Consider the following 14158-nt stretch of genomic DNA (forward strand, 5'->3'; position numbering starts at 1 on the left):
TGTTGTACAGTGTGATACGCGAACGTCCCTTCTGTGGCAGCTAATTTGAGCTCATTTTCACCGAAACTTTCACTTCTAAAAAACGCTGTTATGGAGGAGCTGGACGCTTTAGAACTCACAACACTTTTGTGTTTCATACTATTCACATGATGTTTAATGTCTGACCGTCCTCCGTGACTAATATTAAATGTAGAGCAACATGTGTTACAGCGTACGTCAGAATCAGAAATGGTTCTCTTCAGAAATGAATATTCTTTCTGAAGTATATCGTTAAAAACACTTACGTTTTAGTGCCATCACTGACACGTCAAATAATTCGGCACTTATAAGATCCAGATAATATTGTCAACAAGCCCATCACAGTGCTGGAGATGAAGAAACACAGCGAACGAAAAGTAGCGCGTTCACAGCACAAAGCTCCCAATGAAACTAAGCAATAAATTTCAATGGTGGTTCGTAGTTATTCTATTGATATTTTTCTCATTCCCATTGTTTGTTTTTGACATCTGATCCGACAACAATCAACAACACAGCAGCTTATCAACAAAGGAGACTTCACAACGGCACAGTTTCGTGATTGTTTAAATGCAAACAATATGTTTGACTTTGAAAAGCGGTTGTGTTATTGTTGTACGATTTCTTTGTTCTGGTAAGCTATAAAAGAAGAAGTTTTTAAAAAGAAAGCCTTTGAAGGATTATTTTCTAATTATTTACAATTTTTCAATACGAAGGGCACTTAACGTGTCTCAGTGAATGTTTAAAAATCGGGACATTCTTGCGTCCCGACTGCAGTCTCAAAAAAGTCGGGACAAGAGTTGAAAAGAAAGGACTGTCCCGGCTAAATCGGGACGTCTGGTAGCCTTAGGTTATGAGATCGATAAGTCACGTACTGACAGAGATATTCGGTATGTTGTTAAAGCTGAGACGTAAGGTTTGTAAAAGGTGGCAACGCTGCACAGCGGGTTAAAATCCTAACAACCTGGTTAAAATATGAAAACAGCGTGCAATTTGCATGGGTTTATGTACTCGTGGGTGTTTGAAGTCTCTGATAACGATGATGACGTCAAGAGTAAACAACCGACGCTGTGCAACACTGTTGATGGCAACACTGTTTAGCTGACCCTTCTAGACTTAGAGTCAACTTAAACAGTTCTTGTCAATATTTAATTTAAGGTGTACAAAACGTTAGTACCTCACTCTCTGTATGCGACAACGGTGTTTGCACATGTTTCTCAATATTTCTCAAAAAGTTTCCAACACTGATCTGCGTTTACTATCTCTTTTGTCTTTATTTTCATTGTTGCTTCCAATGATGATATCCAACTTAGGTCATTCAATTTACAAAATCATAACTTTCTCTTGGTTTGGCAACACTGTTCATCCGGTGATGTTCTTCAATACACGGGCAGATGTCGTTTCTCTAGTTGCCTCGTGCAAAGTTTCGTTTCTCTGTCTCTTTTAGTTTATCCGTTATCACGGTTGGAAATTCTAAATTATATTATACGGAAACGTCGTTTTATGACTGTTGTCAAGTCGGCACGGGCCAACGTTCTCGTAAAGAGCTGCTATTTTACCAATGCGTGTTTACGGTCACATAGAATACACTTGGGGGGTGCGCGTATCGCAACACGAAATTACCCAAATTAAGGGACACCCTAATATATATATATATATATATATATATATATATATATATATATATATATATATATATATATATATATATGTTTGTGTGTGTGTGTGTGTTAACTCGAACTGGTAACACTACTACGATTAAAGTGTCGTGTAGGCAGGAGACAAATGACGAACGTAGTGTGTTCCGTGGATGTCTACAAGTCAGTTCAATGCTGCTGCGGTCCCATATTAAGGTGTGTGTGGCGAGTAAACATTGTTAAAGTGATTGTTGTGTGAAATACCGCCCTAACGCAATATTGACGCGTGCAGAACAGCGTGTGTTAATCAAATTCCAGGTGGTACAAGGGTGAAATGCTAGGGCGATTCACTGAGGATTAGTAGAGGCCAGTGGTGAAGCTGCCCTATCATATCGGACAGTGGCGAGATGGGTTGCAGCATTTCAGGCGGGATGACAGTCAACACAAAATGCACGGTGGAGGGCATATGCGAACGGCTATGGACGAAATTCATCTTGCAAGGTTAAGGACACTGACGGTGATCGGCACTGGACTTGTAGTGAATTGGCGCAGGAGCTAAACATTTCTTCCGGATCAGTGTTCCGCATGCTAACACAAGATCTTGCATGCTGAAAATTGCAGCCAGATGGGTACTCCATGCTCTGACCGAAACGTGGCATACGTGGGAATGTCCGCGCCTACACCTTCAACGTTACAATGAGGAAGGTGATGACTTCTTGCACCGCATTACTACAAGTGACGAAACGTGGGAAAGATCCTACTAAATTGAAACGTCAGTCGAGTGAATGGCGCTACCCAGAATCTCCACGACCGGAAAAGCTTAGACAAGAGCCAGCAAACGTGAAGGTGATGATGATAATGTCATACGACCACGAAGGCATTATCCTGTTACATCAAGTTCCACCGGCGTTACCGTCAATGTTGCATACTATGCTTCATACCTCAGTCACCATTTGCAACCAGCACTGCGGCGCAAACGTCCATATCTCCTGGAGTCTGGACCAATTCTCCTACAGGACAATGCCAGATGCCATACAGCCAATCCAGTACAGACTCTGTTACGACGATGTGGTTTGGAGGTACTGGAGCACCCGCCAAACTCCCCGGATATGAGCCCCTGCGATTTTGATCTTTTCCCAAAAATGAAAGAACCTCTCAGGGGCAAACGTTTCAGAGACATTCCCAGCATTGTTCGTGCTTTACAGCACACTGTCAACACCCTCTCACAACGTGGGGCTTTGACAGGTATTCAACGGTTACCAGACATCTGGCGAAGGGTTCAACAGGCTGGCGGAGACTACATCGAAGGACTGTAAGTTTCTTGATATGAGTGATTCACTACATTCCATTTCACAACTATGTTGCCACTTCGAGTTTATACATACGGAATGTCCCTCATACATACGGAACAGGTTTAAAAAATTAGAATGACACCACTCACGTCAACTACAGGACAATGTGTTGTCATTCGTTGCTTACAATGAGACAATTTGAGACGTATGAAACTTGTTATGAACATGCCGAAGGGAAAACGCAAATACGATTGTATTGATAAGTTGATTTTTGCATGACCCTGTAATAAGCAGAAGATTAAATGAAATTTCAAAGTTCTATTTGTTAAATAAATCAAATTAAATACAGGTTTGTTAAAAACAATGTAATAAAGCATTTATTCATGATTATTGTTCTACAAACCTTATATAATCTGTTCTCAAAATAAATACATTTTTAATTCATGACACAATTCAAGATTATTTACAAAATACCATAATTTATTTATATATAATTCACATTTCAAAAATTAGTGTACATTATGTCAAAAAATATAGCTTTTTTGAATTATTATAATTAGTGCTGTATTAAAAGTTTCACAGCTAATGAATAAATTCTTACATTAGTTTTCTTATTTCTATTAACAATTTTGCTAAAGTATTATGCTTAAGAGAAGTAAAATATTGTACCTTTCTCAACTATAACTAACTATATTATGCATCTCTACACTTTTTGTACAGTAAAACTTGTTTGTATAAACCATATAGATTGTCCAACTTAAACTCAGTGGCTACAAAATGACGAACGCATAAGTAGAGGCTTTCTACTCCAAGTGTGCCCTCGGAAAATACGCGAAACATATTTCGGCCCCACCCCCGCCGCTCTCTTACTGAGGAAATTTTCCCTTTGTTTTTTTGAAAAAAAAACAATGATTTCGACTGTGTTGCCAATTTGTCACTCAGTTGTTTGGTATTGGCGAGTGAAGTTCGTAGGCTACTTAGAATAGCTAACAAGACAGTGCATAGTGAAGTCCGTGAAATAATTCACTCTGGGAACCCTGTCCTCATCCAACTATTGAAAATTTCGGCCACAGCAACTTGTCCCTTCTCTTTCGAGAAAGGTACGGGAAAATGCACATCGACAACAGCTCCAGCAGGGGCACACTTGAAATAGGAAAGCTCTAGAATATTACACTAGAAAGTATTTTTTTAAAAATCAATCAACAGGGGTTTACTATGGTTTTGTTCTGTAGCTCTGGCCTTCGGAATGTGAGATTTAAAAAAAATTCAGTCTTGTTGACTAAATTACTTGATCAAACTGATTAACTGTCCAATTTCATCAGTTAATTAGCTAGTGTAAAGTATTTGCAATTAATTCATGGAATTGATTAATTTACAATTGTTGAAAAGTAGGAACAAAACCAGTTCATAATATGTGTTAAATGTCAAATTAAAACTAATACAGGGCCGTGCCGTGGGGGGGGGCGAGCAGGGCGACGGCTCCGGGCGCCGAAGTAAGGGGGGCGAAAAATTCGGGAGAAAAAAGGAAACAAGATAGGAAAAATTGCTTGGAATATATGTATGAGGGCGCCGTCGTATACTCTCGCCCCGGGCGCTGATTTTCCACGGCACGGCCCTGAACTAATACATTCTTTATCTTCCGGAATTATTCTTACACTGACCTAGAGGCGGAAGCGATTGTTCAACAGTTTCTTTGGAACAACAATATAGTCATTACTGCCAGTTGCTAATTTGATAATTTGTTGTAAGACAATGCATCAATAGAAAAATGTGTGTTGTTCATATATTTATTAGAGCACAGATTACGAAATAAAATTACACTTGTATTATCTGCTGAAAATGGAAAAAGTAAAAAGAAAAATTATAATTATGAGCTGGTTTTGCTCTGACTTATAAACATCATATTAAAAAGTACAGAAATTTATAGCAATCTGGGTCTTCAGTACAAGAACTGAGTAAAAAAAAAAAAAAAAAAAAAAAAGAAAGTCCTACTCAGCAATGATTTGTACTCTGGCAGTCTGTGGGTATTATTTCTTAATTCTGCCAATGGAGGTATGGATACATATAACAGTTTTAGAGATGGTGTATAATTTCTCATAACAGTAATAAAAAAGGTCCTACCGACTAATTAAAATTTTTAAAAGATTAATCGAGTTCATTTATTCGATTACTGAAATTTTAATCGATTTTACATTATTTATAAGATGCAGTAAAATTATTATTATTATTATTATTATTATTATTATTATTATTATTATTATTATTATTATTATTATTATTATTATTATTATTTACTGTTTACAGATAATAATAGCATTTTTTCCTCTAGTAATTCCGTACACAATGAAGAATGTTCACATTTCTTGTTGATTTATATCAGAACTTAATTTGCAACTAAAGCAGAATTCAAACCACTACTCGAACTTTTACCAGACGTTTTACTGTACTTATAAGTAAGAAGATTGTTATTGATCATAAAGCACACTATTCGTTATGGAAGAGCATCTTCTACTAATACAAATAACAAATTAAAACTGGTATGTTCTACATGACAAAAGCACCAATGTAAACAAGATAATATTGCATGTGTCTGAGTCGCACACATGTACACCACATCTAAAGATAAAAATATTCGTAGTTTCTTACTAACGAAATTTTTATAACATTATAGCAATAAGTTTTTAATCTAATTGATCCATAACATATCGAATGAGACCATTCAAAACAATAAATGCATCCTATTTTTATTTTTATTTTTTGCATATATTACACAAAATGTATTAAGTTTTATCAATTACTATGGAAAAGTATTTATCGTAGCATTTGTATGTGTTATAATATCATGGATAAAAATAATATCTCAATTAAGAATAGACATATAACAACTACTATTAAAATAATACGTGAGATATTAAATCGTGCCTCTTGTTTGTGATCGACTAGTTAGCTGTAAAGATGGCACCATTATAATTGACTTATTTGACTCTATATCCTAAATCTTCATTTGGACGCTTCACTCATTTTAAGATGATCCATTTCAGTCGGCTCTCCATCGTCTTCTAACTTTGCCACTCTGCGTTCTATAAAAATAAACAAAAAATTAGCAACATTCTGATAAATAACGAGCAACATTCAGTACACATACACCTTTTCTTTCCTTCGGGAAAAGATGTTATAATACACTGGTAGAAACGCATTTACGAAATCAGTAGGAAGTTGGTACTCAAGAAGAGATAAAGATAGTTGGAAGTGGCCCTAACATGGTGACCTTGGGACATCTCGAACAAGTGATACAGGAGATTTAATAACACAGCACACCGTTTAATAATACATTTAATCAATCCGAGAGGCTACATAAACAATATTCGGGGAGGAAGCCATTCATAAAGAGGGTAAATATCTAAGTCGAGTATGGTGGCCAACGATCGCTGGTAGATCTTGGCGTAGATGACCGATAGTCGTTCCTGGCAATCATGATTTGCAGAAGTGTCTCGAGACTAGGGTGGGGTGGGGGGAGGAACTTTTTCAGGGCATATCTCCGATCATGTTTAACGTGGGTTACCACTATTTTCGCAGTGCTATTTTCCCTCTGTGGATGGAAAGTCCCATCTGGTGAAATTCTTCTGAAATCATCATTAGTTCCTGTGCCCTGGCTGGCGGTCAGTCACTACCACACTATATCACTTAGGTTGGAAGGCCTAGCATGAGAGTGTAGAAGACATAAATCGACTAGAGCATTCTGTGTTGTCCTGGCAATATTGTAACATGAGTAATCCTGCTGGAAGATGAAGTCACGTAAAGCGTCCAGATAAGATCAGAAGACAGAATTCACGACATCACGAATGTATCACGCATCAATCATGATTCACTAAATGAAGACAAGGAAACGTGTAGCTTATTACTCTTCATGCTGGAATATTAGCTGCAGGTTCTATATGGCGAATGCGAACATGCGTTAGACTTTCTCGCCTATCTCCATGTCCATGAAAACGCACATAGCCGTCACCTTGTCAAAGATAAGAAGTGTTCGTGCGCTATGTTTGAGACCACCGTGGTTCTGATTGCAATAGCGATCATGTTCCTTTAGTTAGGGCTAGTAGAACAACCTTTTGTCCAGGCGCTTACTGGTGAGTCACGTGGATATTAAGAGAACGCCTGTTGTGGGGACTCTCTGATTCCCATTCTGCACACTATCAATGAACCACTGACATGTCACTTCTCATGCGAGCGACATTCTGATTAATAATACATTGTAGCATGTATTTAATAATGAATGACCATTGGATCTCTCACAGCTCTATCATAGGTCACGCTCAAGTAATTTAATTGCACAACAAGCATTCGCTAGCATCATTCTGATATTGCTGACATTATGATCCATACCTAATGGATTCCTACGCATAACTACATTCGTTGTGCTGCCTGATTACTCTTCAACTACTAGTAGCACACATTCTACAGTGGTCGGAGTACTGGTATCTTCTAAGATAAGCATGTTCTCTACAGATTAATTATGTGGTGCGCATTTCGTTAAAATTCGATTATGTATGAGTGATGTTCTTGAATGCGTTTCTACCAGTGTAAACTCAAATGAGCATATTAACATTAACTAGCTAACTCTATGGTCTATGGAACCCGGAGGTTCAATGCCGCGTTTACAAAAGCTCTCCACTTACTTTTATCCTTAGCCAACTGGATCCAGTTTCTATTTTGTATTCATATTTCTGCGAGATTTATCTTAATATTGTCCTCCCATCTGCGCCTAAGTGTTCCTAATGGTCGTTTTTCGATTGGTCTTCAGTTAAGACTTTGAAAGCGTTTCTACTTTATTCCATTCTAGCTATATGACCTGCTCACCTAAGCCTCCTAGACTTGATTACCCTAACAATGTTTGGCAAACCGTATAAATTATGTAGTTCCTCGTTATGAAGTTTCCGCTATTCCCCATTCCCGTTCCTCTTGGGTCCGCATATTCGTCTCAGGATCTTGTTCTCAAATACTTTCAGTCTATGTTCTTCCCTCAGACTAAGCGACTATATTTCACAACCATACAGAACAACAGGCATGATAAACGTTTTATATATTTTAAGCTTCAAATTCCTCGACAGAATTCGCGACGACAAGATATTTTGAACTGAATAATCACATGAATTCCCTGCTTTTAGTCGACATTTAATTTCTTCGTGAATATGATTTTCATCTGCTAATATTGATCCTAGATATTTGAAAGTATCCAATTTATCAAAAGTATTATTTAATATTTTAACGCATCCATAATTTGCCGTATTACGGTCCTGACGCACTTCCATGTATTTAGTTTTCTCTGCATTTACTTTTAAGCCCATGTCCCTGTAAGCGTTTAATAAGACCTCTGCATTTCTTTCTATTGTTCTCCTATCATCCCCTATAAAATTTACATCACCAGCATACGCCACAACCTGATGAACACCGTTCAACTCTAGGCCCGGGTTGCTATCTTTGATTTTTCTTATAGCGTATTCCAGGATAAAGTTGAATAATAATGGTGACAACGCATCTCCTTGTTTCAGGCCATTCTCGACGTGAAAGCTCGTGGACAAAAATTTTCTTACCCGGACTTTACTTTGGGATTCATTTAAACTTATCTTAATTAATCTACTTAACTTTTTCGGTATTCCAAATTCTGTAAGAATGTTGTACAATTTTTCTCACCTAACCGAGTCGTACGCCTTTCTAAAATCAATAAATAGTTGATGTACCAGGGTATTGTATTTCCACTTCTTTTCGAGTATTTGTCGAATGCTAAATATTTGGTCGATAGTTGATCGATTTCGTCTAAATCCTCACTGATAATCTCCAATAATTTCATCTGCGTATTTGGTCAATCTTGCTAATAGAATGTTTGAAAGGATTTTATAGGATGTTGACAAAGGAGAAATATCTCGATAATTATTACGATCAGTTTTGTCGCCTTTCTTGTGAATTGGAACAATGATAGATTCTTTCTACTCTTGTGGCAATTCTTCCTTGTTCCAGATAAGGAAAATAGTTTGTGTATCTCGTTCCACAATTTTTCGCCTCCAGCTAAAATTAACTCAGCCGGAATTTCGTCTACAAACGGAGATTTGTGTTTCTTTAACTTCTTTATATGATTTCTACTTCTATTCGGTTAGGATCTGGAATATACGGTTTCTGTGGTGTTTATCTCTCTTTCTCCACGCACATTAGTTTTTGGCTGCGTGTTAGGCAAATCGTCAAAGAAATCTTTCCATCTATTTAAGATGCTATCTGTATCAGTGAGAACTGTTCCATCAACTTTCTTTAATATATAAGCACGAGGTTTATAGCCTTTCTTAAATTCCTTGACCCCTTATACATGTCCCGAATTTTTTTATTTTTACTATTATCTTCAAGTTCCTTAATTTTAGCTTTCAAAAAATCGCGTTTCTTTGTGCTAAAAGTTTTGGAAGTTTCCCTCTGATATCTACAAAATTTTGTGTAGTTATTTCATTCGGACTTTGTAGCCAACGTAATTTTGCCTGTTCTCTCTTCTCTGCTAGTTTAATACATTCCTGGTCGAACCATGGTTTGTTCCTACGTATTTCCGTGTGTCCCAATTTTTCTTTAGTATCTAATTTTAAGTGTCAGCGTTCTCGCCTAGCAATGAGGCTATCCATTATTCGAATTCTGTACTGGCTAACCCAGCTGAGTTTTTCCAGAATTTTCCTTATCCGTACATGCACAATGCGACGGGACAGTACCTTTAATATGTAGGCCTTGGCAAACCACCTTTTAAAAATTTTCCATCTTTCAATTTTTACTAATTCAAATATGAAATGAACTTTCAATTATATCTGGAATATACTTAAACTAAATAACCCTAAATATTACAACTCTAGGTATATTCCTAACGCAAGAAAACACAACTTTCAGGGCGGGCTTTACGACTTTATTTGATAAGTTTATAAAGAAAGTCGCAACGAAAATACTTACGTCCTAGATTTTCTGCCTCCTCAATAGTATCAGGAAGATTCTGATGTAACGTTTCAGGAAATAGTAGGGACAGAAATGCAGCTAAAAGTGATACTGAGCCAAACAGTATCATAGGAAGAGATTCCATGTATATTGACTGAAATAAATTAAATTAAATTATTTACAAACCTCATGATAGAGTAATTTCTAAGGATGTAAACCTAATTAATAGGGCTCTATCCACTCTCTTTATATAAAAACATATGCCAAAAACAAATAATTTTTGTCTCATTTTAAATCAGGGTTATTTTAAACCTTGCATGCAAATATCTGGTGTTATTCTTCTTAAAATTTACTCAACTGTAATATCATGTATTAGAATTCCAAATTCTTATATCTTTTTACAATTATAAGATATATTAATTTTGTATGGATATAGTGTATGATATTTCCTGTGTAATTCATTGAACCACTTCCGAAAGGGCCCATAATTTACAAACCAGGGCGTTTCAAAACGTCCGCATTTTAAGCAGTTTTTAACTCTGAAAGGTCTTTTTTGACCCTTGTTTATGAGAACTTTGTTTATTAGAATGAAAAAGACCTACGTTAATAAGGACATAAATTTAAAATTTGTTGATCTATAGAAATAGGAATGCCAGATTTTACATTTTTTCGAAAGTTTTACGTTTCTCTGGCACATTTTACGTTTTTTTTTTTTAATTTTACTCATAAAACCATTTCTTCTGTTTTTTAATGTTTATCTAGGAGGGGTCCATCGTTTTGGAGGGGCCAGCTACAATGTATAAAGCCTAAAAAAATGTGTTAAAGCTGGTGATTTTAAGACCCAAAAAACGGAAAATTTTGGTTTCCGTCCGGAAAACTAAACAGTTTTTTTAAAGCTTTTTTTTTTCTCCATAAATATTATGTACCAAGTAGCTTTTACTATGCTTAAACAAGAACTCTGCTCCGGACCAACGTTATACCTTTGTGCATAACTATTTTAGTTTAAGCCCTTGTACACATTACCTATCTACATAAGACTGTTTTTCTTTGAAATTTCACTTAATTTCTTTAAGATTTCCTGAGAAAAATATTTATTTATTATTCGTGACTAAAAAACACCATAATTATTTTATTAACAACTATATCTCACTTCCTGTTTTACACCAAGTAGCCAAAAAAAAAAAAAAAAAGAAAAAATCCAAACTGAAAAACTGAATAAAAACGTTGGTTTTCACCAAATTTTCCACCTGATAAAAAATATATTTTTTAAAACACTAGTTACAACATATAAAAAATATAATATACATACAAATCAATTTATTAGTATTGTTTTATGGCAGTATTTATAGTAATTTATTAAAACGTTTGTCTTCAAACTGTTCAATATAAATCACAGTCAATTGTGTAATCTGCTCACAAAAAAAAAAAAAAAAAAAAAAAAAATCAAAGTCCATTTGTTTATTATGCTTCATATTGGACACGATCCGCACAGGAGCACTAGATCAATCGATTGTAGCACATATGGTAGCAAGCAGTGCTTTGGTAATTTCTTACACGGAAGAGATACCACACTATTTTTTTTTTTTTTTTTTTTTTTTTTTTGTAAGTATCGATAAATAATTTGCTATGAGGTAAACTTACGATGATGTTTTAAAAGCTGGTCATTTGGGGGAGGAGTTGGGCTCGATAGGTCCCCCCTGAGAATTATATGTTCTGGGCCCCCTATTTTAAAATGTTTTATAATTTATTGCAAGAAAAAAAATTAACTGGAAGAACGATTAGCAGCACAACCCAACAATGTAACTTAGTGTTCAGAGAGAAAATGCAACAGGTTGCGTTTTGATCTCTACCTATCTGCTACCAGAACATTATGTTTGTGAAAAGTTTTGTCTTAGCATCTTAGCCTTCGTCTCTCAACATTGTCTCGATCACATCTCAGTTTTGATAGATGGTGATATAATAATGTAAGAGACACAAATTACTGTGAAGTAATGAAAGCTGAACTCCAAAGCGCTTGTGACTTTTGCTATGTCCTGTAAGGATTTCTTTAATGTGTAAAAAAATGATGTGGAACTGTTAAGAGAAGCAAAGTCTTCTAATTAAAATTCAATTAAAAGGCGACAAAGATTTGCGTAATGTACTTAGTTGGTTGGATTTAAGTTTTGCGTTCCTTTCAGCACCGAGACTATATGAGACAAGGATCTATAGCTTAACATGGAATCCAAACCACATGAATACTCACTGGATTTTTTAGTGATACAATTATTTTAATGATACTAACTTAGTTTCCAATTTGAATTATTCTAGTTACTATGAGAAATCATATGTGTTTGTTGTATTATAAATTCTGAATATCATTTATCTTTCTTTTTCCCCCTCCTAAAAGTCGTAAAATTTTCCTATTTTCTTTCTGAAAAATGTGGCCTCTGTTGATTCCAAAATTTTGAAGCCAGAGTTATAAAATTTGTCGGTTTTCTTCACCCAAATTCGATTATCGATGAAGTGAGAATAAAATAAAGATGAAACAAATGAGAAGTGCATAAGTGAGATAATGTTCCATTAATTATTAATCGCTAGCTTTACAGGAAACGGGTTCATTCACAGTATATGGAAGACCGGCATGTTGACAGGAGAAATTTTTAATAACATTGCTTCTGGAAATGTATAAGTTAAAGGAATAATCAACAGTGATACAGTTTGTCTAGTAACCTTAATTTTCTAAAACGACCCGTGCTGAAGAAAATATAAATCTTTGCTGAAACGTTCAAGATGATAATTACCAACTCGGTGGTTTTAGTAAGTATTTCTTTACTTAGATTTTAATATGAGTCCTATCAAATCACTAAACAATTATATTGATATGTTTGTTTCTCAACAACAACTATTTATCTAACAACAGGCCTCGACTGGCCAGGCTGGCCACCTGGCGATCACAGTTGCTCCCGAGCCCAGGTGAAAAGAATAAAAAGAAAGTTGAAGACAGAAATAAACTGGAGTTGAAACAGCCAGATCAAGTGGAAAATGCAAGTTAAAGTTATTAAAATAAGCACAGTTTAATTTCAAGAATTATCAATGTATTGATTCTAGAACATTTTTATGATATACAATTTTATATTTGTAATTATAATTTACAAATACCCTAAATAAAAAAATATCATTTTTATATTTTAGGCAGGACTATTTTCGTTGGCGCAATTAAGCTATAAAATCTTAATATTTTAAATTCTCATTATGATTCTGTTTGTAGTTTTAATACGAACTATTAAAGAAAAGTTAACAACTGTACTGAACAATACTTTTTTATAGGTTTTCCTAACAATGATTTAATATTTAAACTTAAGATAACGTTACAAACAGATAGGAGGGGAAGGGTGCTCAAGCGGGTATCAGCATCAAGGGCTTTTGACATAGCTAGGTCGGGGCTGGCTAACAATATATTATACCTTAGGTACAATTAACATAATACATAATCATTTTACATCTGATGATAAGTAGTTAGGGACGAGTTCATGACACTTTCTACGTGTCGGTACTTCCAACGTTTCCCTACAGTCATTGTAAATAAAAAAAAACACTTACCAAGACTGTGATAAAAGGAGCTAACATGGATCCGAAACGTCCGCACATGGAACAGGTACCTACAGCTGATGTCCTCATGAAGGTAGGGAAGAGTTCCGCAGTAAAAATGTATATAACATTGAATGACGAAGTAATTCCAAACTTTCCAAGGACAAACAATCCTATGACTGCCCATGTCATTTCTACAAGCGTATATTTTTTTAAAAAAAGAAAAAGAAAAAGTGTCTTAGAAAACATTAAACAAAAGAGACATTTGTGCACATAGTTGGGCAAATTAATGAATCATTTTATGAATTAATGAAGTCTATTTGGAATAGTATTTACTTCTACTGATACTTGAATGATCTAAAAAGCTACCTGAATGATGAAGGCATATAACGAAACAAAATTACTTGATATTTCAAAGGTATATATATATATATATATACCAGAGTTAAAGTGAACTAAGTCAATTAGTCTTCTGACTCTTATAAAATTAATAAATCAGCCCATTTGATGATCCAAATATTGAAAATAGATTTGCTCAACGTACGATGAAACTTTCTCTTTTGTAAGTCACTACCGTGTAGAAGGTACATTGTAATTAGACTAACCTACAAGTGAGGTATAGGCAAAGATGTATTTCAGGCATGTGATTAGCAAATTTGAAAGGACATGTCGTGGAAACTATTCAATACGTGC

General features: G+C 35.3%; 1 protein-coding gene across 2 annotated transcripts in view; it reads right to left on the reverse strand.

The window, feature by feature from the left end:
- Positions 1-3294: 3294 nt before the first annotated feature.
- Positions 3295-14158, reverse strand: part of LOC145664325 (organic cation transporter protein-like) — an 81555-nt gene continuing 70691 nt past the window's right edge. For both annotated transcript variants that reach the window (XM_081730900.1, XM_081730911.1), the window contains exons 10-12: positions 13478-13659; positions 9917-10052; positions 3295-6024 (exon numbers count right to left, since the gene is read on the reverse strand). In XM_081730900.1, the coding sequence (XP_081587026.1) occupies positions 5945-6024; positions 9917-10052; positions 13478-13659 (398 nt within the window). In that variant the 3' untranslated portion in view covers positions 3295-5944. The remainder of the gene's footprint in view (positions 6025-9916; positions 10053-13477; positions 13660-14158) is intronic.

This window comes from Thermobia domestica, chromosome 1 (assembly GCF_964235325.1).
Source record: "Thermobia domestica chromosome 1, izTheDome1.hap1.1, whole genome shotgun sequence".
Classification (NCBI taxonomy): domain Eukaryota; kingdom Metazoa; phylum Arthropoda; class Insecta; order Zygentoma; family Lepismatidae; genus Thermobia; species Thermobia domestica.